We start from the raw sequence: 26,053 nt of genomic DNA, 5'->3' as shown, positions 1-26,053 counted from the left end.
GTTGCTTCCCAAGCCTTCCTGTTCTGTCTCTCTGTCTGGGATCCCCGCGACAGGACCTTGACCAATGAGCATCCCGGAGGCGAAGTTTATCCAATGAGAGCTGGGCGGAGGGCGGGCCTTGCGTCACTGTACCGAGTTCCGGGGTCGAGCCCGGCAAGCGGTCGGAATGTGTCTGCTGCTGGGAGCCACGGGTGTGGGGAAGACGCTTTTGGTGAAACGATTGCAGACTATCCTTCAGTACTGGCCGAGGGGCCCGGAGAGACTGGGGCGCCTGAGGGCGGGGGTCTGGGGCGCAGTTGGGGGGCTCCTGGTGTGACCCGGGTTAGAGGACGCAGAACGCTCTGGGGGCTGGAGCGGGAGCTGGGCGGGGTGTTGGGGTCACTGGGGACTGGAGAAGGGGCCTGGGGGTGTCGGGGGAGGCCGGGGTCGGGGTCGGGCCGCTGCCCGCCTCTTCTGTCCGGTTCGGCGTCCTTGACTGCCCCGCACAGTTGAGCTCTCAGGATGGGAAAGGCGACCTGGGCGATCCTCCCGCGACGCGGCCCACGGTAGGCGCACGCCCTCCCGCGGGTTTAGTTAGAAACGGTACCCCTTGCGGTTTGCAAAGTGCTTTGGGTTCTTTTAAGCGGAAACTGGAATCCAGTTGGTCCACGAGTTAAATGCAACCCTGGGGTTGTGAGGAGGGTGTCACCTGAGGGAGCTGGTCCCACTAGGACACAGCCGCTGTGGAGGTGGGTGCATGGTAGTGGACCCGAGCCACTCCCACTGCTGTTGCTGGTGGTCCCACAGGGCGAGTCCCACTGATGGCCACAGCCAGCCCCAGCTGAGTGGTAGGGCCCTGAACCCCTAGAAGCGTCTTTTAGCCCCTTTCATTACTGGTTTCTGCTTTAGGGCCGAAGACATTGAGACAAGAACCTGTTGGGATTTAGGTAACAGTGTAAAGGGCTGGCACTTTGCCTTTCAGGAGTTCCCAATAGGAACGTCTTGTGATCTCTGCACCGTGTTTTTCCACAGGTGGGCACCAACCTAACGGACATCCTGGCCCACAGAAAGATCACCATCCGGGAGCTGGGGGGGTGCATGGGCCCCATCTGGTCCAGTTACTACGGAAACTGCCGTTCTCTCCTGGTGGGTCATGCCTTTGAATTTTTAGGGAAGTTTGTCCCCATTTCAGTATTATCTAGTCCTCAACCTCACTTTGTGTAGGATGGAGTTTGAGTATACCGGTCAAGGGAACAGGGCCCACACCGGTTGCGTCCTTCTGGGAACCCAACCTGACCTCTAGTGCTCCTGCTCCCAAGCTAATACCGGGGTTCACTGAAGGCCTGCTGAGGGCAGTATGGGAGCGCTGCAGGTACCTGCCTGACGCCCACTGTGCCTTTTTGCCCTGGGCTTGTTTTGTTTATGCTTGAACTCTGCATCCCCCCGGTTTGCCCCATCTTGGCCTGTGCTCCAAATTCCAGGACCCTTCCTGGGAGAACTGATGGCCACATGAGGAGAGACTTCTGTGTAGGTGGAAACAGGTGACACCTGGTCACTCCCATATACCTTATTTTCTGCTGCCTGTCCCCAAAGCCCTCTGTTTAAAGTCATTTTGCAGTTCCTGAGCCAGGCCTGTGATGCCCACGGGAGATTTGGCAGGGGCTGTCCCTGTTACAGAGCAGCCCTACACTTTCTCCCTTCTCCCCAGTTCATGATGGACGCCTCCAACCCCACTCAGCTCTCTGCGTCCTGCGTGCAGCTCCTGGGCCTCCTTTCTGCGGAACCGCTAGCAGAAGCATCGGTCCTGATACTCTTCAATAAAACGTACGGCTCCGTGAGCCGAGAGGGAGGACAGGGTGCCCTGGGAGGAGCTCCCTGGGAGTGGAGCCAACAGGGGGACTCCTCAGGGAGGGGCAGCATTGGGGCTTGGAGCAGGCTTGTGCCACCCACTTTGACGAGGCACTTCTTTCCCCCAGTGACCTGCCCTGTTACATGACCACAGAGGAGATGAAGTCGTTAATCAGGCTCCCAGACATCATTGCTTGTGCCAAGCAGAGCATCACCATGGCAGAAATTAGTGCCTGGAAAGGCACTGGCCTGGCAGGGGTGCTGCGTTGGCTCCAGGACACCCACAGAACCAGCAGTTGACTTCTGGGTGGGGAATGTGGCTGGACAGCTCAGTGGCGGGAGGCAGAGGATGGCATCGCTTGGCCTCCGGCGGTTTTTTCTTATAAAGACAGGGTGACCCGTTGTAAACCTGCAAGGTGGACTCCTGTGCTGAGTTGCAGTGATGGGTAAACTGAGGCACCCAGGTTACAGAAACAGCTGACCGCTGAATGAAAAGACTTGTCTGAGCTGGGAAAGCAGGACCGGCTGCCAGATCTCTGGTCCTCCTGAGCACCCAGGGAAGCTTGGAGGTTTGGGGTTCCCTCAGGTAGTGAGAGCCCCGATGGAGCTCGTCACCAGGCCCTCAGGGCCACAAGTCCCGTGTCCCGCCGCTGCCGCGTCCTTTCATTTCAGCAGAGGGAGCTTGCAGAGCACCTGTTGATGGATGGATGTGTCCTAGGGCCGCTTAACAAGTCACCACGGACTGTGGCTTAAAACAACACGTTTACAGTCACAGCTCTGAAGGCCAGAAGTCGGAAATCAAGGTTTCAGGGGGGTGACACCTTCTGGAGGCTCTGAGAGAATCCATCCCTCACCTCTCTTCTAGTGGCCTCGGGTAATTCTTAGTCTCTCGGACTTGTAGCTGGCACAACTTCCTATAAGGACACCTGTCATTGGACTTAAGGCCCACCTATAATAAATCCAGGGTGATCTCATCCTGAGATCTGTAATTACATCTGCAAAGACCCTTTTCCCAAACAAGATCACATTTGCATGTTCCGGGGGTTATGTCTTAGATGTATGTTTTTGGGGCCACTGTTTAACTCACTACACTCTGTTAAGAAACCCTGATCCTGAGTGTGGTGGTGAGTTCTCTCCGAATAGCTCTCTCCATCTCAGCTGGCAGTTTAGGCTCCTGGGGCACGTGCTGCCTCCCGTCTGTGGAGCAGCAGGCTCCACACAGTTGCCATTCGGCCACTTTGCTGTGTGTGGGGAGATTTGTTCATGTGGGGGGTTGTAAACAAAAAATGACAATATATCTTGAACAGAGCAGCAACAATGTCCCGGAAGTTCTCTGCATATTCCGCAGGGCAACACGGGCTCAGATGGTCACTTCCCGTTAGGAGAGAGGCCCTGCGCATGCCTTTGGGAAGGTCTGTGCCTGGCTGGCTCTGCGGTGCATGGCTGGTACCACTGCTGAGTGCCACCTTCTCAGACACGCCCAGTGAATCGTCTCCACTTATGCCACTGAATAGCCCTAGACATGGCCGATCACCCCAAAGGGCTTTCAGACACCCCCAATTTCAGGGGACATCCTCTGAGCAAAGCCTGGAGAGACGCATTAAGTGTTAAAATCGCTCTGAAGCTGTAACCCGTCAGTTCTTCCACTGATGGTTTAGGAATCCCAGAAAGGGGCTTAGCACTAGGCCTGAGCTCTGTCTGGTACCTGCCCTTGAAGCCAGCAGGCAGGAAGGCCCCCCTTTACTATAAACTTCTGAATTACATAAACCATGTTTTACATATTCAAAAACAAAACAAAGGAAAACTTAAAAGCCTGAAAACAAAAAAATCTTCACTGTATATCGTTGGTACGACAACCAGAGAGAAAACCTCTTAAGGTGACATTTGAACACAGTTGGCCTTTAGTTGGGATAGGAACAAAAAGAACTGAAACCTTAAATGTCAGTATATACGTCTACTATAACACTTGGCATTAGAGCTGTTTTACGGATGCTTTAGAACAAAAGTATTTGGGAAACATTTTCAGTGGAAAAGATGCAAACAAAAACTGTAATATTACATTTTAATAGCAAATATAAACTCAGAACTTTAAAGTTACATCTGTTTTTTGATTCACGCAAAGGCCTGTTTGCTGAAATGGTGTAGAAACGACGACATCCCCGCATCGAGGAGCGTTTCTCTAACCCAGATCTTGCTTTCTAAACACCGCGCCGCACCAGAAGGAACCAGGGCCCCTCCCAGAAACCACCAACTCCTTATCTCAGGCCCGGGAAGCACACCTTGGGTCTGTGCTGAGAACCTGAAACACTCAGATGAGTGTCCAAAGACACAAGGTCTCCCACTGGTCAAAGGGAGCAAGTTAAGCTATGAGAGAACCCCCACAAAACGTAAAACAAAAACCAACTCCTGGCATTTACTGTAAACCTGTTAGAAATGCTTCCTGAAACTTGAGCCCTCTCAGTGTGGATGGTGTCACCAGTCTCCATACGTGGACCAAAGCGTTGAGTGGGCTGCACCTGCTCGGACAGTTAACAGTGGCTCCGTGAGCAGATCTAGGTGGTCTAGATGCTGGCCACTCCCCTCCGGCCTGCTGCTTGGCACCTGCTTCCAGCTGTGCTGCTCTTCAACCCAGGGGAGCCTGTGATGGGTTTAGTTGACCTAAGTCAGAGGTATCTACAGTTAATTGGTCTTTGGGGACAGGATTACAGGATTGGCCTGGGGTTGTATCTCAGCCTGGACCTGTGTGTTTAGAACAAAGATGTGGGCAGTGCTAGGCTCACAGGAATGATGCTGGCTGTCTCAACCAGGCGCTGGCCCAATCTTTGGGGATGGGGACAGGTGATGGGGCCCAGCGGGTGGTCATTCACGAAAGAGCAATCTTTAGGGAGGGAAAGAACTAGAGCCAAGACCTGAAGCTGCACCCGGGAGCTGGTGCACGAGGCTCCGGGTTCCCAGGGTATATCCAGGGACGGACTTTAGTCTGCAGGAAACGGACTTTAGTCTGCAGGCCACCTGCTCATCACCCCCCAGCCCCCACAGTGGGCAGCTCTGGTCCCTTGCTATCACAGATGCGTTTCTCGCTTTTTCCCGGAAGGGAGGCAGGCTGACTGAGTCCCCTGGCGCTGCCGCAGCTTCTTCAGTGCTCTGTAGGCCTGCACGGCCCGCTCCCTCTCCTCCGCCAAGATCCGCTGCCGGGCCAGTGAGGCGGGCAAGGGCTGGGACACACCGCCAGGGCTCAGGAGCATCTGCAGCATCAGTGGTTTCTTGCCGGGCTAAGGACCAGGGACGAAGGCATGGCACAGGTTCAGGGAGAGGAGATAACTGCCTCGGTCGGCCCCACAGCCGCGAGCCCAGTGAGAAACACACTCCCAGGTGACACAGGGCAAGCCCCCCACTCCTGCTTACCCGGCCCCTGCTTATGCTCATCCTGGGTTTGGCAGTCAGCTCAGGGGGCTGCAATGCGACCTCACCAAACTTCACCGTGTCTGGAGGGGCAGAGGAGCACAACTGAGGCCTGCTTGTCTGCCCCTCCAGGTCGCACCCAGGGCTGATAGGGTGGCCTCAGGAAGAGCTACCTCGGAGCAGCTCCTGCTCCAGCCTCTCCGCTGCCTTTTCCTCCCTTCTCTGCCGGACTTTGTCCAGTCGCCGCCTCTGGAACCTGGGGAGAAAACAATGCCATTCAGGTCACCAGGTCTCCTCCTAGCACGGCTTTTAGGGAAACTTCCCACGAAGGCTTGGGTTGGTTCATCTCAAGAGTTGTGGTTAAGGCAGAAACACATCTCAAAGCGTGCTTGTTTGTTAAAGCAGCTCCCCAGCCCCCACCGCAGGCTCAGGACGGTGACACACAGCTTCCTTCCCAGACTCCTCCAGGGCCAAGGGCAGAGCTGGGCTCCGACCTGGTGCTGGCTGTCACCCTTAGGAAGCTGATGGATCTCAGCAAGCCCGATGCCGGCCTGCTCGCTACAAGCCAGGAGCCGAGGCTGATAAGGGTCAAGGAATTTTGCAAATGACACAGCTGAAGGCCCTTGAACCTCCTCCAGACAGGAAAGGTAACACTGGGAACAGAATCCCAGTCCAGGTCCAGGGAGAGAAGGTGGCATCTGCCGAACAGAGGAGAGGAAACCCCAGAACTGTGTGTCAGCCTCACCCAGATCCCCCAGCCACAGTCCTGATTTCCACAGGGGCTGGCATGGTCCCCAGGGGCCAGCAGGCTCTCCTTGGGGGGACACTGAACTTCATCTTTTCCCTACTTTCCTAGAGCAACTGGCCTGGGCTGGACAGCTCGCCGTGACCTCCTTTGGCTCCTGGACCCAGAGAAACGCAAAGACAACGCCAGGAGCTCAGAGTTCCGTGGGTCAGAGCCTCCCTGACCCTCAGGTTAAGAAACTCGGATGTAGAGAAAAACAGTTGCCGGCTGACTAGGATGTGTAACTTCTTTCTGGGCTTTCCCTGAATCTTGGGCGGGATGGGGGTGTCCCTGGCAACAAAATGCCGTCACTGCACAAAACAATCACGGGACCCCACAGCCCTGCCTCCCCCAGTCCTCCAGCCCCCACTCACGCCATCTTCCCCTCCGACTTCTTCTTGGGAGCCGCCTGCGCCTCGGGCTGTCGGTCAGCCTGATTCTTGCTCAGGAACAGCACGTGCTGGGCCTCCTGCTCCATGCGCTGGACATAGGCCCCATCGGACTCCCACTTCCTCTGCCTGAACTTGGGGACAGCGATGTCTGAATCCACTCCCTGTGCTTCCTTCTCTAACGTCTTTCTGAAGGCCACTTGGGCTGAGGACAAAGGGAGATACGGCATGAGGGGCAGGAGGGAGTGGGTGGTGCCAGGCTGGCCACCACGCTGACTTCCCCTCCCAAGGCCGCAGGAACGGAAGACCAGGCTCAAGAGGGAGCAGTGCAACTCCAGTGGCTAAAGAGGAGCTAAGATGCCCAGCTTGGGGCACCCACAGGGATGGGTCCCCACAGCCCACTGGTACATGTCTGTCACACGGCTCCACTGGAAAAGGAAACAGGAAACAACCTAAATGTCCATCGATGGGTGACCGGTTGAATGACTTCCCCTACGGTCATCCCAAGACTTCACTGCGTGGGTACGGAAGATGGCACAACAGAGCTACTACGCACAGGGACGTGGAGAAAGCTGGAAAATCTACTGTAAGTAAAAACCCAGGACTAAACTAAGTGTAGACGAGGCATAGTTTTCTCTACGTGTAGTCTTCTCCCGGGAAGGTACACAAGATGAACACACAGCGGTATCGTTCAGGGGGAGAGCAGGATTCAGGGACAGGAAGGAAGGCTCCGCCTCACTTTATACCGTTCAGAACTGTTTGATTTTACCGTGCATGGGAGTTGATATCTTTTAAATAACCCAAACCAGCGCTCATTCAATAGAGCACGGCTCCCCCAGGCCAGCACACCTCCTCTGCCCTCCCATCTTTCCTCTTCTTTTCACGCTCCCTCTGGCAGCCACATAAACCCCAAGGAGCCTGAGGCTCACAAAGAAATTATCAAACAGCAGTGCCGTAAAAGCAGGTCTACGTTTGGGAAAACAGATACGTACACACACGAAACACAAACGATCCAGAGAGTCAGCTCTGGCCGAGGGTCACGGGTGGGCGCCGATCTGGCCTAGGGGGAGGGTGCCTCAGGGGGGGCCTTAACCCCCAGAAATCAGCCACTTCTCTCCACCATCGTTTCTGCCCTCTGGTCCAAGGAACCACCCTTTCACATCCTCTCTCTCCCTCAGCGGCAACCTGAGCCGCCCCGCCCCCACAGGTCTCCAGCCTCTTGGGAAATCACTCCTCCCAGGAGGCCCAGGTGCCTTCTGGCGCCTCATCTGAAACCACAAGGCCACCAGCCTCCGCTCTGGCCCCGGCGACACTGGCCTGTCAAGCCTCCACAGGTTCCCGCACCCTCAAGGCCACCGACACGCCATTAAATATTTGGGCGTGGAAGCTTTATTGTCACCTACGTGGGCCCGCACGTTACCCTCTTTCTTCCGCTTCTTGTTGCTGACGGGGTTTTTCATCTCCTGGCGGCTCCGCATAATCTCTCGGAGCCGGAAAGGGATTTCCTGCTCATCCTGGTTCTTGGGCTTGCAATTCACTTTCTTCTTTTCTTTGCTAAGAAGGAGAACACCGGGGTGAGACACGCCTCCCACGTCCCACACAAGCAGGATCACAGACCCCGAGGCTGGGCCTGGAAAGAGAAGCCTTGCAGACCACCCTGGCGGCTGTGGTGCGCGCCGGAGGCTGTCCCGGAAACGGGGTCTCGCAGGACGCCGGGGTGAGGGCGCTCCGACAGCCCCAGGGCGGGCCGTCGCTTCCTGACCTCGTCCAGGATGGCCAAGACGGCGCCCTGGAAGGTGAGGAGTGTCACACCGGAGACGCCTTCACGCCTCCGCTCACCGGCTGCCCCTCCCGCGCGCCCACGGCACGGACAGGGCAGGGCGCTGGGCCCGGCCAGGGGAGAGGCCGGGGCAGAGATTTCAGGGCGGTGAGACCCACCCGCGCGGCCTGGGCCACGGCGCCGAGCGCTGCTTCCCCTGCAGCTGCTGCGGCCGCCCGGGGCCTCCAGACCCCGCCGGCCGCGCAGAGGCCGAGGCTCGGCTCCCGGATCTCGCCATCCGCACGCCGGCGCTCCCGGGAGAAGCCGCTTCCGCCCTCGCGCACGGCCCAGCCCCACGACCCACTTCCGCTTCCTGCGCTCAGCCGCACGCCCTTCGGGGCGGGGCAGCTCTATGCCGGGCCGCGATTGGCCAGGGTGGCTGAGGCTGGAGAGCGCAGGCGCCCTGGGCCGGGCTGCGGGCGATGCTGCTGCGGAGCGTGGCCCGGGGAGCCCTGGCGGTGGCCGCAGGTCCCGGCTGCCCGGTAAGTACCTGGCAGGGGCGGGGCCGCGCTCGGGAGGCCGGGGCCGGCAGAGACCGGAGAAGCACCCCTGCCTGGCCTCCCCGCCTCCATGGGACCGCGGCTGCAGCCACCGCGCCTCGGGCGGGCAGGACATCCTGCGGACGTCGCCTCCTGTCCGTTTTGCCCTCGCCAGGCACTGCGCCCGGTCTTCGAGAAGGGCCGTTCTGCCAGTGGGCGGAGCCCCGGGATCGTACCAGCCGCGCTCTGAGCTCCGTTCACTCGTTCCGGAGTGCCTGTTGAGCGCCTGCTACGTGTGAGCCCTTTGTGCAAGGCACAGTGAACGCGGGCCTGATGCTCCTCTCAGGAACTAGAGAAATAAGTAAAGTCTGGGCTGTGTCAGTCAGTGTTCAGCGCCCTGAGACACATAGAGCAGGAAAGGGAGCCCTGGGGCCCTGCTGGGGCTGAAGGAGGTGGGGAGGGCTGCCCTCAGGCCTTTGTGGGGTGACCTGGGACGCCTGGGCTTCTCATGTGATGGAGGGAAGCAGGGATGCGATTAGTCAGATGGTGAGAGGGGCAGGGCACAGCTGTGCTGGTGGGACAGGGAGAGATGGCTGTGTGGCCAGGAGCTCCTGGCTTCCAACCCCCGCCCCATCATCCACGGGGCAGCACCATCTTAGCTGGAGGTGACAAGGTTCCCCTGACCCCACCATCTGCTGGAAGGCATGCCTAGCGCCTGGCCCTGAACCCAGCACTTTTCATGAGTCACGTCATCCTCATACCCACCGTTACATCCATTTTGCAGATGGGAAACTGAGTTGAGAGGTGAAGGAACTTGTATAAGGTCACACAGGAAGGGAGGAAGCTGAGAAGGACATGGAGTCCCCTGCCAGTGATAGGAGGCTGAAATTTCCCGGGGCTGGGGGCAGGTGAGGCCTTACCAGCTTCCTGAAGACTCATAGGCTTGTCTGCATTCGTAGGGGCCACGCCGACTCTCCGGCTGGGACTGGTGCCAAAAGCTTCCTGGAGGCGACAGCATTCTGCACAGGTACCATGGCCAGTCCCCAGTCCACGAAGGCCGCAGAATGTTCGGGAAGGACCATGTGGAGGGGGACTCCCAAACAGGTGCAGATGGCACCCAGCAACCCACGTCCTCCCTGCCCGGTGGGGGCCCCGCAGAACGCCCATACCCCCCGCCACCCGAGCTGCAGCCCCCCACAAACTGCTGCCTGAGTGGCTGCCCCAACTGCGTGTGGGCAGAGTATGCAGACGCACTGCTGCAGCACTACCAGGATGGAGGGGAGCGGGCCCTGGCCGCCCTGGACGAGCACGTGGCTGATGAGACCCTCAAGGCCTTCCTCAGGATGGAGATCCGGCTCCGCATGCGGGAAGGAGGCTGAGCCGGCCTGGCGGGACTCCTCCCCGACAGGCTCCAGCCCCGCAGCTCCTCTCCCTGTAGCCCCTTCGTGGGGCTTGTGGCGGAGGGAATAGGAGGAGTTATTTATTGACTTAATCTGAGAATAAACAAGTTCTCTGGTGGTGAGACGGAAGGCTTCTGTGTTGTCTGAAAGTCTTGTGGTGCCTCGTCAAAGAAAGGCGCAGGTTGTCATCAGGTCTTCACTGAGCACCCAGAGCCTTCACCAACCTGTGAGGGGGGAAATAAGACCACGTCCTTGACTCTTCAGCTGGCAGTGACCCCAAGGGCCCCCTTCTGTGTCCCAGCATCCCAGAAGTCCCGCCCAAAGGTCAGCCGTGGTTACTAGCAGTGCAGCAGAGGGAGGACCAACTGGTCCCTTGAAGTTGCTGTTGGCAGAGCCCTTGGCAGGCATGAACGCCCCCAGACAGCCTGGGAGGTATCCCGTTTGTCCAGCTGCAGTCAGTCCCCAGCTGCTGGGGTCCTTTGCAGACACCCATCCGCCAGCCAGGTGGAAGGCCACAGATCAGCTTGCGGAGGCCTGAGCTCGTCTTAGCCCACTTGGCCACAGTTCCCCAGGCAGAAGGAACAGGAGCTCAGGCATTAACCCTAGAACCAGCACCCTGGCACCAGCCTGGTCCTGGGCTGCAGACCCGGCCACGGGAGCATTGGCCCAAGTAGGACTTTTATCTTAGGGCCCTCACTGCCCATCCCCATCTCCTGCTCCCCATCATCCGTGGGAATTTTCCCAGCTCATCCCTTTCTCTTCAGCAGTTCCTCTCTGGTACCAGTGGCCTGGACAGGATAGGGCTTAAACGAACTTATGCCAGTTTTACGTCCTCATTTAAGGGAAAAGCTGAGGTGGTAACATGCCTTCACAAGGGATTGGAGCTGACCAGCAGGCCTTCCCTTTAATGTGAAGGCAGCGATTCTCACAGAGAGGTCTGGACAAGAGGCGGAAACCAGCCAGCACTGGTGCCGTGCTAGTGCCGCTCGCGTCTCCTGCTTGTCCACGCTGTCGTCTCGCACGGCTAACGCGTGTCATCCAGAAGCACTCAGGGTTTAGGCTGGTTCAGAGAAACATGTTTTAGCGACACGTATTTATTAGACTCTCTCTCAGAGGGCGTCCACTCCGACCCTGTCCTCATAAAGATTTGAAAATGGCCCAGGAAGAGAGATTTTCCCCAGAAATGGCAGCAAGCAGAGCCCGGTGCACTGTGGTGTCCTGCTGCAAGGGGCACACGACGCAGCGGTAGTTTATCTCAGATATAGGGAGAGCTTTGCTGTATTTTTCTCAAAAATATGAATTTACAGGAGGAATATGTGTGTATATTCCCGGGGTTTACACGTGTCTATGTATGTATGCATACATACAAACATCCCACCCAGTGGACCCTATGAAATGAGCCTTATTTTAGAATTCAGGTCATGGCAAAGACCCTTGCAGTGTGACATCCCCAAAGAGAAGCCACTGGTCTTGCCCCTTGCAGTGGGGCAGGCCCCCACCTAGATGTAAAACATGGTCAAGGATGCCTGCGCAGTGTCAGCACAAAGCTCGCTGAGGCTAGCCTGCGGGGGCGGGCCTTGTCTTCATTCAACCCACAGGTATTTCCTGACCATCTGCGACATACTTGGCACTGGGCTAGACACTGCGACCTGGTAGAAACCTGTGTGCCCTATTCCACTCTAGTGTGGAAGACAGGTTAACAGGACTTATCCAACCTCACACCTGTCAGAATGGCCATCATCAAAAAATCAACAAACAACAAGTGTTGGCAAGGCTGTGGAGAAAAGGGAACCCTCATGCACTGTTGGTGGGACTGCAGATTGGTACAACCTCTATGGAAAACAGTATGGAGGTTCCTCAAAAAAGTTACAAATAGAACTACCTTATGACCCAGTAATTCCTCTCCTGGGCATTTATCTGAAGAATTCCAACAAAACACTAATTTGAAAAGATAGATGCACCCCTTTGTTCATTGCAGCATTATTTCCAATAGCCAAGATATGGAAGCAACCTAAGTGCCCATCAGTAGACAACTGGATAAAGAAGAGGTGATACATATATACAACGGAATATTACTCAGCCATAAAAATGAATGAAATCTTGCCATTTCTGACAACATGGATGAACCTAGAAGTATTATGCTGAGTGAAATAAGGCAGACAGAGAAAGACATACCATGTGATTTCACTTATATGTGAAACTTAAACAAACAAACAAAACAAAATAGAAATGGACTCTTAGATGCAGAGGACAAACTGACGGTTGCCAGAGGGGCGGGAAGCGGAGGGATAGGTTAAAAAGGTGATAAAGAATAAGAGGTACAAACTGCCAGTTATACATTAAGTCATGGGAATCTAATATACAGCATAGGACAAATAATTTAATAAGTTCGTATGGCGACAGATGGTTAACTAGACTTACTGTGGTGATCACTTTGTAAGGTATATAGATGTTGAATCACTATGTTATATGCCTGAAACTGATAGTATAATATCATATGTTAACTACTTTAATAAAAAATTTACAAAAAGAATTATCCAAACATGACCACGTGGTAAGTGTGATGAAGGAAAGTCCAGCTACCATGAGATCTATGAGATAGGCGTCCTGGTCTAGCCTAGGGGGAGAGGTGGGGCGCCCTAAGGAAACAATACTGGAGCAGAGCTCTGAAGTCCCTAGGGGGAAGGGGAGCAGCGGGTGCAAAGGCCCTGGGGTGGAAGGGGCTCCTTGGAGCACATTAAAGAGAAGGCCTGTTTGTCAGCTTAAATCCCTTGTGAAAGGGCAGGATGAAAGGTGAGGCCAAACAAGTGGATAGGAGCCAGACTACACATGGCTTCGGGGGCCATGAAGGTAGGTTCTTCGGAAGTCAGAGGTGCTGAGAGGTGGGGAGGCCCGAGATAGCAGCCACTGCTGTTTCGTCTTCGGTTCAAATATGAGTGTCTTCAGGAAAGAGTCCTGCACTTCTCGCTGGTCACGATCCCACCTTCCCTCCCTGTCCTGGCCCCGTCCCTGGCCCTGGCTCTGGCTCGTCTTTTCCTCAGGTCCTTGACTGCACCTGAGCCCTTTCACCATCCCCTGGGATCCTCGGTGGGGGTGCCCGCCTGAGTGGCCCTGACAATCTCATTAGTGTGGCGTCCGGACGTCCTAATCAGCTTACCCAGGAGCAGGATAAATGCCCAGCTGACGCCTGGTGAGAGAGGCCTGTCCACTCACACCCATGGCCCCCTGAGACTTGCCCCAGTGCTTGGTGAGTACTGACCGTCCCTGGTTGCCTTTCCTGGTGGCCACTTACCCAAGGGTGTTAGAGAGCGTCTGCCCAGAGGGTGGGGAGCTGCTGGGCTTTTCACCACCACGCTGAGGCCGGGGTCTGCAAGAGTTTACCTACCACCCTCTTCTTCAGAGGGGACTCCCAACTGATCACTTCCTCTGCTCCCCCAAGTCAAACAGTGGAGCTGGCTATCCAGTGATGGTCTGGGAGCCTCAGGCCACATGCATTCAGTCAACTGGAGTGGGCACCAGCCATAGGCAGGACTGGGGCGGGCAGCTCGGGCAGTGGTCTCCATGGAGACATCTGAGAGTTGGCACTCCATCAAGGCTCAGAGCTGCCCACGGAAGGCGCATGGCCCAGGACTGAGGAAGGGGTCTGGCTAGCCTACACCGTCTGGGCTGTGAGGAGTGGGTGTCGGTCTGAACGGCCAGGACCACCAGGCCTGCTGCGGTCCACCTTGGACCCCTCCTGGTGCGGGCATAGAGGCTTAACCTTAGGGAGGGATGGTCCATGGAGGGGTCCACCCCAATCCCAGGCCCCTGGCGCCCACCACCAAGTCCTCTTTGTCAGGGGGACCACCTGTCCTCGCCTCCCACTTGGTCTCAGGTCTGATGCTCTAGCAGGCAGCTGTCGGCAGCCCAAGGCTTGAGTCAGGCCCTTCAACCCACCAGATGGGAGTGTGTGTGTGTGTGTGTGTGTGTGTGTGGAGTTGGGGTGCGCAAGAAAGGGAACCCAAGAGATGGTGACTGGAGCGTTCAGTGCGGGGGGGGGGGGGGGGGGGGGGGGGGGCAGTGGTTCCTGTCTGTGTCATGTGCTTAGCCCCCCAGTGGCCCTGAGGGATTAGTCTCCCTCTGGTGCTAATAGGCTTAGAGGAAGCTGAGCTGCCATTGACCTTGCCAAGGTCACCAGGGCTCAGGGCGTTTGGGGAGAGGCTCTGGGGGAGGGGAGGGGAGGTCACCCTGTGCAGTGGTGTAAGGACACCAGCAGGTGACATTGGCGTCCAGAGCGGGCTCCAATCACAAGTGAGCTGCCCAGCAGAGGGAAGACCCCACTGGGGTGAAGGTTCCTCAGCTCAGCTCAGCGTCTCTGCGACAGGCCGCTTCCCTGCCCCAGCACCCTGTCTCCGCATTTCTCAGTTCCTTCTTCGTTGACACTGCTGGGTGCCCCAGGAATGCCACCATGAATGAGACCTGAGTGTCCCAACCCCTGAGGATTGGGGAGGGGAGCACAGAAAAGGAGACACGTGAAGAGGGGTATACTTGGGGGGCCATCCAGCACTCTCACCCCCTGCCTGGCCCCAGTGGAGCCCCACATGGAGTCTCAGGATTTGGGGTTTCCTCTGCTCTGGTGGGTTGAAACCAGTAGGAAGTCTGACTGAGACCCTCTCTCCCCCAGTCTGCCCCCAACCCACAGCGTGAGGGAGTCCAGAAGCCAAACGTCACCACAGGGTCTCTGCCAGCTTGGCCATGAACCTGGAGCTGCCCAAGGCCGAGATCCGGTCGGCCACCAGGGTGATTGGGGGTCCTGTCACTCCCAGGAAAGGGCCCCCAAAATTTAAGCAGCGGCAAACCAGGCAATTCAAGAGCAAGCCCCCCAAGAAAGGCATCCAAGGGTAAGCAGAGCTGGGGAAGGGGTGCCTCTGTGAGTTGTGAGCGGATGGGAGGGTCCAGCCCCAGGCTGCACAGCAGGGAGGTGCAGCTGGGAGCTCAGCACCCTTTCCTGGTTGAGGGTGGTCCCATCGTCCTAACAGAGTTCTTGAGGGCCTGAGCAGGGCCTGTCTCAGGGCCCCCCAATTCCCCAGCATGGGAGGCAGGAGAGCCTCCAGGAGGCTCCTGTCACTCTCTCCAGCTGTTATTGCCAAATAGGCCTGGAAAGCACTGCCACCTAGAGACTAAGTCATAGCCCGCCGACGTGGGTCCCCGCACACACACAGCCCCACATACGCACCCAGGGCGCACTCACCGCCCCACGTACGCACCCAGGCATACTCACAGACAGTCCACACTCAGGAACCTGCACTCACATGCAGACACCCCCCCCCCACTCAACCCACTCCACTGTCTTCCTGGCCACCGCCCTGACCCCTCTGTTCTTGCAGGTTTGGGGATGACATCCCTGGAATGGAAGGCCTGGGAACAGGTATGATGACTGGTAGGGTCCACATGGGTTCCCCCACTCACCCACCCACCAGCGTGCGGGGGCCCAGCCTCGCCCTGCTTTCCCAGGCTCACTTAAGGTGCAGCCCCCAGCCTGTCCTTCATTTCCTCTCCAACATCAAGCATCACATCCCCCTGAAGTGGGGTTGTTCCCACACTGTGGGGTGCTTGGAGGGGCTGGAACAGAATGAGCCCTTCTGTCCCCCTTTACCCAGCAGCAAGGCACACCTTCTTCCATCTCCTCCCTTGGGCCTGCTTCACTCACTCTCTTCTGGGCAGAATGTCCCGGGAGAAGGGTCTTCCTCCAGGACTTGTACCCTCAGTACTTGGGGTGTGGACAACAGAGCCCCAAGGGGATGGTGGGGCCATGGGATCCTCCTGGACACACTGGCCCCTCTCTCCCACAGACATCACGGTCATCTGCCCGTGGGAGGCCTTCAACCACCTGGAGCTGCACGAGCTGGCCCAGTACGGCATCATCTAGCAGCAGACCTTGTCCAGGTCCCCCGATGCTCCCCTCTGCCGCCCACCCCGACCCCTGTTTAGGATCCTTGTGAGGAGGCCTGCCCCTCCAACAGTGTCCAGATTGCCAGGTTTTGTTTGAAGACCCTCGAAGGGCGACAACCTCAGGTCCCCAGATACCAGGCGCCCACCACCTTCCTATAGGATGCCCTTTTGGGGCTGGCCAGGCCCTGCTTAACTTCCAGAGACACTGGCCCGCATTTGCTGACTCCATTTCACAATAAAATTATGTGCCCCCACTGACCCATCTGGGGTGTGTTGGGAGTTGGGACGAGGCCCGAGTGTGTGAGTGGCTCCGCAGGAGTGTATGGGTGGAGACACAGGGCGGTGGGGGTGGCAGGGGCCTGTGCCAAACTGTCCCTAGCTGCAGCCATCGTCCAGAAGCTGCCAAGTACTCTTCCACGTGGGCCAGGTGGAGTGACCAGACGGTGATTCTAGGGAAGGGCCCTCTGTGACCCCATTTATGTGACAGCCAGAAGGGCCACCCTAAGGGAAGATGATGGAGCTGAAGCAGAGGTGACTGCAGGGAGGGGACGGGGGAGCCTGCTGCGGCAGGATCTTGACTGGGTGGTGGGTCCACAAGTGTTTAGATAGGTATGACTTCCTCCTGCTGTCCACTTGAGACCCATGCGATTTTATTTTTTTAAAGATTTTATTGGAGAATTGGGGGAGGGGAACAGCGTTGGGGAATCCGGAAAGGGGAACAGACAAGTTGCTGTCTTTTTGCTCTTCAGTCTAGTTGTGGAGGACGTTGCTTCACTGGCCCAAGTTCGTATTATCATTGCGCTCTTCCCGGGTGAGGCAGTCGCTCGCCGGCCATTGGACGGCCACTCACGGCGGCTCACTGCAGCCTACACCGTTCTGGTGACTCACAGCAGCCCAGCTCCAGGTCGAGTTGTTGTTCACCATCTTATCTGTAGAGGGCGCAGCGTCACTGGCCCTCATGTGGGATCCGAACCAGGGACCTGCTGCTCAGAGCTGGCGTCCCAAGTCAACTCTTAACCAACGCACCACTTGGCCAGCCTGAGACCCGTGCGATTTACTGTATAAGTGATACATCAGTAAAATTTACTCCCCCCCCAAAAAGCCTTCTGGAGAGAGAGGCCTGGGCCTCAACCCCAACCACCACAATGGACAGGAAAGGGGAAGGTGGCCTCAGAGGAGGGCAGGTGGGCAAGCTGTCAGGACAAGGGGTCTCAGGCGTGGGGCTCTGAGGCGGTCATTCCATGGTTGGGAAATGGGTAGGAGGTGGTTGCAGGTGAGGGTCTGAGGGTGGTCTCAAAGGCACTGCCCCACATGGTCATCCTGGTGGGCATCGGCAGGTGGGTCTCAGGCTGGGCCCTCAGGCGGGGCCTCAGAGGCTGGGGTCGTAGTTGGGACTTCTGCAGCAGGATTTTCATCCAGCTCTCCTTCCAACCACGTGGCCTCTCAGGCACCCTCTGTGGGAGGCAGACGCTGCCAGGCAGCGGCCAGTGGGTGAGCCTGCATTCAGACCACACTGGTTTGCAAGTGAGGGGCCAGTGCTAGTTGGCGGTCTGGGGGCAAAAGCCTCTGAAAGAGCAAAATCAGACTGCGGCTGGGCCTCAGGGAAATAGCAGAACTGGGTAGGAGGTGGGTAGCCCCGCCCTCGGGAAAAGGGACGTTGGGGGCGGGAGGCACAGTAGGTCGGGGAGGCCAGGTGTCCCAGGTGCTTGTCCATAGTGTCCCATGAGAGACTCTCACACTTCCCTTGGGAGGGCAGGGGAGGCCTGCAGCTCTCCACCTCATTCGGGTGCCCCCGACCTTTGTTCCACCTGCCGGTCAGCCCGGGGCCAGCTTGGCTGGGGGCCGGTCACAGGGGCCATGGCTTGGGTGGACAGGCCCAGCCGCTCCTCCCAATCCGGGGCTCTCCGCCGCCCCCTTGCGGACAGCCAGGGCCTTCACCAGCCGCGTGGCCAGCAGGAGCTCCGCCCCCTGGACCACCACCACCGCGATCGCGAAACCGCCCACCGCCCGGACGTTCCTGCGCAGCCACCGGCGGAGTGGGGCGCCGCAGCCCTCCAGGTGCACGACGCTCTGAGCGGCATCCTCATCCAGGCCCAGGGCCCCAAAGCCGCACTGGTCGTTGATAGACGCTCCATCTTCCCGGGGGTTGATGCAGCAGGAAGCGGGAAGGCTGCAGGCCTGGATCCCCGCGGAGCTGCAGTTAAAGTACCTGCGTGGGTGGGAGGGGGCACGGGCTGTGAGTCCGGAGGGCAGCGGCTGCCATTCCGGACCCTACGCTGTGACGGATGTCTCCTACCCACCGTCACACTTCCATGGCACACACATGCATAGGCACACAAACGTGCATAGGCAGGCATGAATGCACATGCATGCTGCACACACGCACAGAGGCATGAATCCACATATGCACAGGTACACACACACACACATACACACAGTACCCAGCTTTCCATAACTGATCCTGGCACCGTGGGTGCCCTCTGTACATGCAGGCAGGCGTAATAGCTTCTTGGCTGAAAGGGATGTAGTTGGCGAGATGGTGGAGGAGCCTTGCTGGGTACATGATGCTGAGTTGGTGTGAGCCGGCCAAGCTAGAGCAGGAGAAGGTGGGCTGAGGCCTGGCAGAGGCCTCCATAGTGGTCAGTGTGCCATAGCAGGGACATGAGGGGCAGCACTGGGCAGTGACAAGAGGTGGGAGGCTTGAGAGGAGCTCCTAGGACTGAGAGGGAGTGGTGCTCTCGTCACAGCCGGGTGCCTTTGGCCTTCGACGTGTGTCCAGGGCCCTGAAACCTACAGGTTTGCCCCTCGCGCTCCCTCCCAGGCACTGTCTCCTGCCCCGGAGGAGTGGGCCTCACTAAGGTAGGGGCTCGAAGGCCAGCAGGATAGGTGGCTGTGACTCCACAGGGGGCTGCCCCCAGTCCATGGTCACACGCAGCCACCAAACGAGAATAACACATGTATGCTTCGAGAGTGCCTGGTGCAGGAAGGGGCCCAACATGTTTCAGTGACTGTTGGGTACAAATCTTCAGTTTTCAAGAGTCCCCATGTGACTCCATCTCTTGTGGTCAGGTGCCCAGAAAGGCCCAGGGGAGGGACATGTCCTATCCGTCGTAGGGGTCACATGGAGTGCAGGTGCTGCTGTGGGTGTCTGCACATGAGGGACAGATGACAAAACAGGTATCCTTGAGCAGAATGGGAAATGTACCATGGTGTATTCCTAAACAGACAATGCTTGAACTCACGCACAGACACGCACTCATCCACGCCTGCACACACATGTGCACTCACACACACAGTAGAGGGAGAGTGCCCTGAATTAACCTAAAAGCTATTTTCATTTGACATTGAGGTGTTTTGTAGGATGTCCTTACCTAAAAAAACCCCAAAAGTGACTTTCTAAGTCTGCTGGCTGAGCCTCTCCGTTAGGGTTCCCACATGTCCACCTGGTCCTGGCTGGGCCCGAGCATGTACGTGTGGGTGTGTGCACACATGCGAGCGCGTACACGTTGTGGTGTGTGCATGGTGTGTGGCTGCCCGGGGCCGCCCTCCTCCCTGTCGGCTGCAGGACTCACAGGTTCTGCTGCCAGTCCTGGTAGGAGGCGGCTCCACAGCACTGCAGCCCCAGCTGCACTTGGTCTATGAGGAACTGCAGGTCGGGGTCGTCCTGGTAGTGGGTGATGGCCATGCGCAGGGCGTGTTCCAGGCCGTCCTGCAATGGGCCCCAGAGCGCCACCACCAGGGCCCCCACCACGGCCTCCAGCACCAGAAAGGCGAGGAGGCCCCCAGAAAAGCAACGCAGCAGGCAGGCATTCTCACAGAGGGCGCCCAGGCAGCCTGCCAGGCTCACCACACTGACCGCCAGCCCCCCCAGCACCAGCCCCAGCATGGGGTCTGCAGGCAGGGGGCCCCCCCAGCTACTCCCCAGAGACCCCTTGACTGCCAGGCCCCAGAGCCCAATGGCCAGGGCCAACAGGCCGAGCAGAGAGAAGAGGAAGTTGGACAGAAAGGTCAGACACTTGAGGCAGCTGCTTCCCCAGGGAAGGGTGGGGGCCTGGCCTCCCCCAAAGCCTGTCCTCTGCGCCCATTTCTCCCAGGGCGCTGGACCCAGGTGGCTTGAAGTGAGTGGGCTGCTCCTGGAGAGGGGTGGCTCCTGGCCCCCAGCATCCTGCAGAGAGAGGAGGCAAGGGGGTGGGTCTCAGCAGTGGACCCCATCGCAAGGGGTCAGAGCCTGCAGGGGGAGGGAAGCCGAGTGGTGGAGGGCGAGGGGGGGCTCAGAGACCCCAGACAGCCAGGGACATGGAAGCTTCCGGGCGTGTCCTGGACGCGTTGCGGGTCCTAGCGCCTTTGGAACGGCATGGCTGCACCATGCAAGTCCACAGTGGAGACTGAGCAAGGCAGCCGCAGAAATGCGTGTTCTGCAAAAGCACACCTCCCTGCTCCCCTCTGCATTTTTGTGACGAAAGATGTGGTTCAAACACAAGAGCAAGGCCGGTCACATTTCAGAGTCCTAACAGGGTCCTGGGTGAGGTTACGTGCTTGATTAGTAAAACCGCACCCCAGTCTTAGCAGCTCCTATGGGCCTTGGGGCTGGGGACATCTCCAACCCCCTTGAGGTCACGAGGGTGCTGGCTTACCTGGGACAGCAGGGGGCTCTTTTCCCCTTCCTCCATCCTCCACTAGGACAGGTGCGCAGGTCCCCTGCCCTGCCACTCTGGCTGGGACACCAGGGCTGGTGCTGCCGTGTTCCCGGCCACTCTGGGAGCTGTGAGCCCCAAGCCTGGTGAGCTGTGAGCCCCACCGTGACACCACAGTCACGATGGGATCATGTGAGGAATCACGTTTAGGGCTCAAGACAGCCTCTGCTTGTTCAGTTGCAGACGATCTTGCTTCTTGGGCCAGATTCTCGGCCTCGCTGTGTGGACACACTGAAGCTCTGTGCAGGTTCCACATGGTGGGGCTGTTAGGGTGCTGGCCCTACGGCCATCACTACAGGGCCCCAGTGTGGGATTCAGCCCAGCAGTTTCAGCAGCTGCTCCACCAGCTCACCCAGGGACAGACCCCTGCGGCCCCAGGTGACCCACCTGCAGCTAAATGTTCATTTACTCCCCCAACTTATTATTCTCTGTAAGAGACAATATCCACCGGTCAGGTGTCCTCTCTCCTGGTTACGAGGTACCTGTGGTCCGGCACCTCTGAGTTTCTCAGGGGCAGGACTTTGTCACGGTCTCCATTATGCCCAGTGTCTGAAGGACGCCGGCCATGCAGCCACCAAGCAGAAGGTGTGCTTGAAGCTCTCTGAGCTGCAGTGTCCGGTCCTCTCTCCCGGCTTGGATGGCGGCGGGGAGGAAGGCTCAGAGCAGATCCCCACCCACCACCAGCTCTGCCAAACCATGGGCACAGGCCGGCCATGCCGCCCTGTCCCCTCTGAGATGTGTGCGAGGTTGTGATGTGTCGTCAAAGCTGTCGTTGGCTTTGGGGACCTCTGGAGGTCGCAGGGCGCAAAAGCTATGAGGACTCCTCTGCATGTGTGTTTTCATGGCAGGAAAAAGGGTGGCCTCCTGGGCTATGGCCCAGCCTGCCCCACCACTGTGTTCCTCGGCTTCTCTTGTTTGGCACTCAGGCCCCAGCCTCGCTTCACCAACCTACTCACCTACCACTTTACAATTTAGCCACACGGGCTGCTTGCTGACCCCAAACCTTGGCACTCGGGTGCCCCTGAAATCGTCCTGTGCCCAGTTCCAGACCACCTCCTGCCAGGGAGCAGTGGTCTCTCCTCTCTGAGCTTCTGGATCACTTTTCATCTTTATTCTAATGTGGTCAGTTTACTCTGTTCAGTAGTTAGCTGTGTCTTTGCTCCGTGTACCCCACTAGCTTCCCACAGGGCCACCATCCGACTGAGCCCAGCTTAAATTCCTGACCTGTAGGATGCCAGCAGAGTAAGTGGTGGGTTTTTTTCTGTTTTTGTTTTTTTTTTTAGCTGAGCCATCCTGCCACCTGTTGGTAGCCCAGCGGCAGCTCAGCTCGGGCCGGGCATTGAACTGCTGTTGCTCAGAGCTCGCACTCTTGAGCGAGCTCTTAACCAACTAAGCCACTCGGCCGGCCTCAAGTGGTGATTTTTTTTAAGCCACTACGCTTTGGGAGGGTTCATTACACAGCATTGTCTTGATGACTGAGGCAGGGTTTATTATATGTCAGGGACTGTTCTGAGCCCTGGCAACATAGCAGGAAGAATACCTGACAATTCCCAGTCGTCAGAAGCTTCCGTTCTAGCACAGGGGAGTCATAAAGCAAGCGTGGAGGTAAATTTACGCTATTTCATATGGCCATAAGAATTACGGGGCAAGCAAAGGAGGATGAGTGATGGTGGGGTGGCAATCAGCGACGGCCTCACTGTAAGATGTCTGGCTCCCATGAGAGACCCAAAGTAACTGAAAACAGGGACTCAGACAAGTACTGGACAGACATATTCACAATTGCCAGAGGGTGAAACAACCCAGAGGTCCATCAGTGGAGAACAGATGAAACAAATGTGGTCTATCCACGCAGTGGAATATTACTCAGCCACGGACACTCGCTACAACTTGGAGGAACCTTGAAAACACGATGCTCAGTGAGAGAAGCCAGTCACAAAAGTCCACATGGTGTGTCATTCCATTTATATAAAATATTCAGAATAGGTAGAGCCATAGAGACAGAGTGAAGACTGCTGGTTGCTGGGGTTGGGGAAACAGGGAGTGACGTGCCTGAGGCGGGAGCAGGCCTGGGATGTTTGAAGGGTGGCTGTTGCCTTACAGCTACCTCCACGACCGGCCCTCCCACCCCCCCCAGCACTAACCCCTGACCTAACGAGGTCCTGAGGAAGTGTCTCGGAATGCTGAGACCCGGTGGAATGATATCGGTCAAACCTTATCATGAACAACACGCCCTCCCACCCCCCCCAGCACTAACCCCTGACCTAACGAGGTCCTGAGGAAGTGTCTAGGAATGCTGAGACCCGGTGGAATGATATCGGTCAAACCTTATCATGAACAACACGCCCCTCCAAAAAAAAGTAGATATGGCCGAAGATTACAAGATATAATTGGCCTCCTAATTGGCCTGTAGTGGAGGATACTCGACCTTCGGCACCTCCGATGATTAAGATGTCTAATCTCTCATTTCAACCAGCCCACCCGAGGCCAACCGCTCCTTCAGCTTTTTGTGTAATTACTCCACAAACAAAAAGTGCTCCTCTACCTACTTGGGGTCAATTAAAAAGGCTGGCTCAAGTAGGTGAACATCGACTGTCAAAAGAAAGCACTCCAAAAACAAAGACCAACATGCTAGTATCTATGATGGCAGTTCTTGCTATTCTAAGTTGTTTTCCAATTGGTGTTGCTGCCGATAATTTTACTTATTGGGCTTACATATCCAATCCTCCTTTGCTAACTCCTGTAACATGTAATGATGATCCTCCTCTGATTTATCTTCATGATAGCTGGGACAAGAATCAATCTCAAATTCATTGGGAGAAATGTCATGAAAGTATAGAGTAATAATTAATAATTCTTATAAAACTATCGTAGATTGGGGGTCCCTTTGGGACTGCCATTCATGCCTGTTCCCATAAAAAATGTTCAAAACTTCAACAATTAAGGGAACAGATTTAGCATTTCTATTTTTTGGAAGGATAGGGCTCTAGCCCCACCTCAATTAAGGATGATTAGACCCATTCGGGGTCCATTTCAAAGGACCTTATAAAAAGTAGCTTTAAGTATTGGACCTAATAATATATATATAAAAAATCTTACTAAAAATACCAATAAAAATTTCACTTTCTGGTTTAAAAAAACAAAAAGTATATATGTACAAGTTTGTCTTAAAAATCCTTTTGTTTTCTTGACAGGAAAATTTACTATTAATCAAACTGCAAAATTGGTTAAATGCCCTCATTGTCATTTATATACCTGTCTTAATTCCTCTATTTTTGGGACTTCCTACAACCAGATTATGATACTCAGGCGAAGACGTGGACTATGGCTTCCCGTTCAAGCCTCGAGGGTATGGGAAGTTTCCCCAACTGTTCATATTATTTTACAAATTCTTCATAAGATCTTACATAGAACTAAAAGGTTTATTGGCCTTTTGATAGCAGCAATAATGGGTATAATAACTATAACCACTATTGCTGCTGTCTCTGGAGTGGCTCTTCACCAGACGGTGCAGACTACTCAAATTGTACAACAATGACATAAAAATACAAGTAAAGCTTAAAATCAACAATTGAGAGTTGATCAAAAAATCAACATACGGTTGGCTGATGTAGAAACAACTGTTGTTTCTCTTGGAGATCATTTAAAAAGTCTCCGAACTATGATCACTTTAAAGTGTGATTAAAATATTTCCACTTATTGTGTAACTCCTTTTTCTTACAACCAGACACATACTCCATGGTCTGAGGTACGAGCTCATTTTTTGGGACATGTGCCCAACCTGACTGTAGATATTCTGCAGTTGCAACAAGAAGTGGGTCAGATGTCATCTGCGAATCTCCAGCTCCTCCCCGGAAAGGATGCCCTTTCCGCGGCTGCGGAAGGATTGTCTACTCTGAACCCACTCACATGGATGAAAAACCTCGGTGGAGGTTTTTCTGGTGCTTTTGCACTCCTATTAATCATTCCATTTCTGTTTTGTCTAGTCGTCCGATGTGAACAACAAGCCCTCTGGCGGCCCATAGATGAAGAAACTGCAAAGTCCGTGTTTCTCCTTCTACAAAAACAGAAAGGGGGAGGTGTTGCCTTACAGCTATGTCCACGACCGCCCCCTCCCCCCACACACTAACCCCTGACCCAAAAGGTCCTGAGGAAGTGTCTCGGAACGCTGAGACCCAGTGGAATGATGTCGGTCATCTCCCTTTGTTTGTATAGGACGCGGCACAATGGCGCTGTCCTGGGGGTTGTGCAGGGTGTGTGAAGGCGCAGTACATATTGGAGTACCATGGGAGCTGGTCAATGGAAAACAGCCTTAAGGCACGTGACACAGGGATCTTTGAGTAATGCAGTTTCACTTCCTTTGAAATTTTCTCAATAAAAGCCATGTGAAGACCCGATTCGGGGCTCAGTCCCCGAGGCTGATGCCCCCTGGTCCCGCTTGAGCCTTATCTCTGTCTCTTGTGCTCTTTCACTCTGTGTCGCCCTCTCGCTTCCCATGGCCCTTGCCACGCAGGACGTGACAGGTGGCTGTTTTCAGATTTTGCTCCCAGTGAGACGGGAAGATGAGGGGTGCCGAGTCAAGGCACGTCGTGACCTGACTCACGCTTTAAAAGGACACTCACGATGGCTGCGCTGGGGGCAGAGGGTCAAGGCAAGCGTGAAAGCTGGACATCAGACATTGTGCTGTCCAACTCACTCACCTCTTCTCCAAAGGTGACAAAGGGCTCTATCTTGTTTCTGCTGTATCCTCCGCATTAGAGCCATGCCACCCAGAAAGTAGACAATAAATATTCGGTGATGGAATGAATAAGCCTAGCTCAATAACTGCTAAAACCAACAGTGACATTGTAACTGTAATAACAAAAGCAGTGAAATTAAGAGGTGGGGATGGGAGGAAATGAGAGTACTAATTTCCTAACTTTTTCTGCACAGAAGTTAAATAAATACAATCTGAAATTGAACCGAACCATGGTGTTAAAAAACAGATTTCAGCCTCTTAGAGGTTCTCATGATTTTTTCACAATCATAGGCAAGGTCAGTTACAGAATATGCAGGGCTGAGTGCGAATTGAAAATGTGAAGCTCCTTGTTGAAAATTATTATTAATTTTAAGACAGTGACAGCAGAACACTCAACCCAGCATGAGGTCCTTTGAGAGGTAGAGGTGGGCACCCCACCTCGCCCCCAATTTTAGGACATTATATCTCTGTACCAAAGAAACGTTTATCTAAAATGCAGCCTAAGGGCCGGCTGAGTGGCTCAGTTGGTTAAGAGCTCGCTCAAGAGTTTGAGCTCTGAGCAACAGCGGTTCGAGTCAGCCCGAGCTGAGCAG

The 26,053-nt window shown here is 55.8% G+C and overlaps 5 protein-coding genes across 8 annotated transcripts; 3 read left to right on the top strand and 2 right to left on the bottom strand.

Moving 5' to 3' along the window:
* Positions 1-139: 139 nt before the first annotated feature.
* ARL16 (ARF like GTPase 16) lies at positions 140-4,146 on the top strand. The gene is made up of 5 exons (XM_019661952.1): positions 140-227; positions 487-545; positions 1,012-1,125; positions 1,688-1,803; positions 1,956-4,146. The coding sequence occupies exons 1-5, from the start codon at positions 167-169 to the stop codon at positions 2,125-2,127; spliced, it is 522 nt and encodes a 173-aa protein (XP_019517497.1). The 5' UTR covers positions 140-166; the 3' UTR covers positions 2,128-4,146.
* On the bottom strand, positions 3,876-8,548 carry CCDC137 (coiled-coil domain containing 137). The gene is made up of 6 exons (XM_019661951.1): positions 8,341-8,548; positions 7,823-7,956; positions 6,388-6,607; positions 5,403-5,485; positions 5,233-5,312; positions 3,876-5,099 (listed from the first exon to the last, which is right to left on the bottom strand). The coding sequence occupies exons 1-6, from the start codon at positions 8,457-8,459 to the stop codon at positions 4,890-4,892; spliced, it is 846 nt and encodes a 281-aa protein (XP_019517496.1). The 5' UTR covers positions 8,460-8,548; the 3' UTR covers positions 3,876-4,889.
* Positions 8,549-8,620: 72 nt separating this feature from the next.
* On the top strand, positions 8,621-10,224 carry OXLD1 (oxidoreductase like domain containing 1). Its single transcript, XM_019661953.1, has 2 exons — positions 8,621-8,703; positions 9,660-10,224. The coding sequence occupies exons 1-2, from the start codon at positions 8,644-8,646 to the stop codon at positions 10,077-10,079; spliced, it is 480 nt and encodes a 159-aa protein (XP_019517498.1). The 5' UTR covers positions 8,621-8,643; the 3' UTR covers positions 10,080-10,224.
* Positions 10,225-13,238: 3,014 nt separating this feature from the next.
* PDE6G (phosphodiesterase 6G) lies at positions 13,239-16,289 on the top strand. 2 transcript variants are annotated; one of them, XM_019661954.1, is made up of 4 exons: positions 13,239-13,347; positions 14,764-14,980; positions 15,467-15,507; positions 15,932-16,289. In XM_019661954.1, exons 2-4 carry the CDS (start codon positions 14,835-14,837, stop codon positions 16,006-16,008), a joined length of 264 nt encoding a protein of 87 aa, XP_019517499.1. In that variant the 5' UTR covers positions 13,239-13,347; positions 14,764-14,834; the 3' UTR covers positions 16,009-16,289. The 2 variants fall into 2 exon arrangements, with proteins under 2 accessions (XP_019517499.1, XP_019517500.1); XM_019661955.1 differs by lacking the exon at positions 13,239-13,347 and adding an exon at positions 14,482-14,621.
* Positions 16,290-16,998: 709 nt separating this feature from the next.
* On the bottom strand, positions 16,999-20,757 carry TSPAN10 (tetraspanin 10). 3 transcript variants are annotated; one of them, XM_019661863.1, is made up of 4 exons: positions 20,666-20,757; positions 19,604-20,196; positions 18,464-18,622; positions 16,999-18,240 (listed from the first exon to the last, which is right to left on the bottom strand). In XM_019661863.1, the coding sequence occupies exons 1-4, from the start codon at positions 20,699-20,701 to the stop codon at positions 17,847-17,849; spliced, it is 1,182 nt and encodes a 393-aa protein (XP_019517408.1). In that variant the 5' UTR covers positions 20,702-20,757; the 3' UTR covers positions 16,999-17,846. The 3 variants fall into 3 exon arrangements, with proteins under 3 accessions (XP_019517408.1, XP_019517410.1, XP_019517411.1); XM_019661865.1 differs by having other exon boundaries at positions 18,473-18,622; XM_019661866.1 differs by lacking the exon at positions 18,464-18,622.
* Between the last annotated feature and the right edge of the window lie 5,296 nt (positions 20,758-26,053).

Source organism: Hipposideros armiger, unplaced genomic scaffold (assembly GCF_001890085.2).
Source record: "Hipposideros armiger isolate ML-2016 unplaced genomic scaffold, ASM189008v1 scaffold_362, whole genome shotgun sequence".
Classification (NCBI taxonomy): Eukaryota; Metazoa; Chordata; class Mammalia; order Chiroptera; family Hipposideridae; genus Hipposideros; species Hipposideros armiger.
This window is presented reverse-complemented; position numbering and strand designations above follow the sequence as displayed.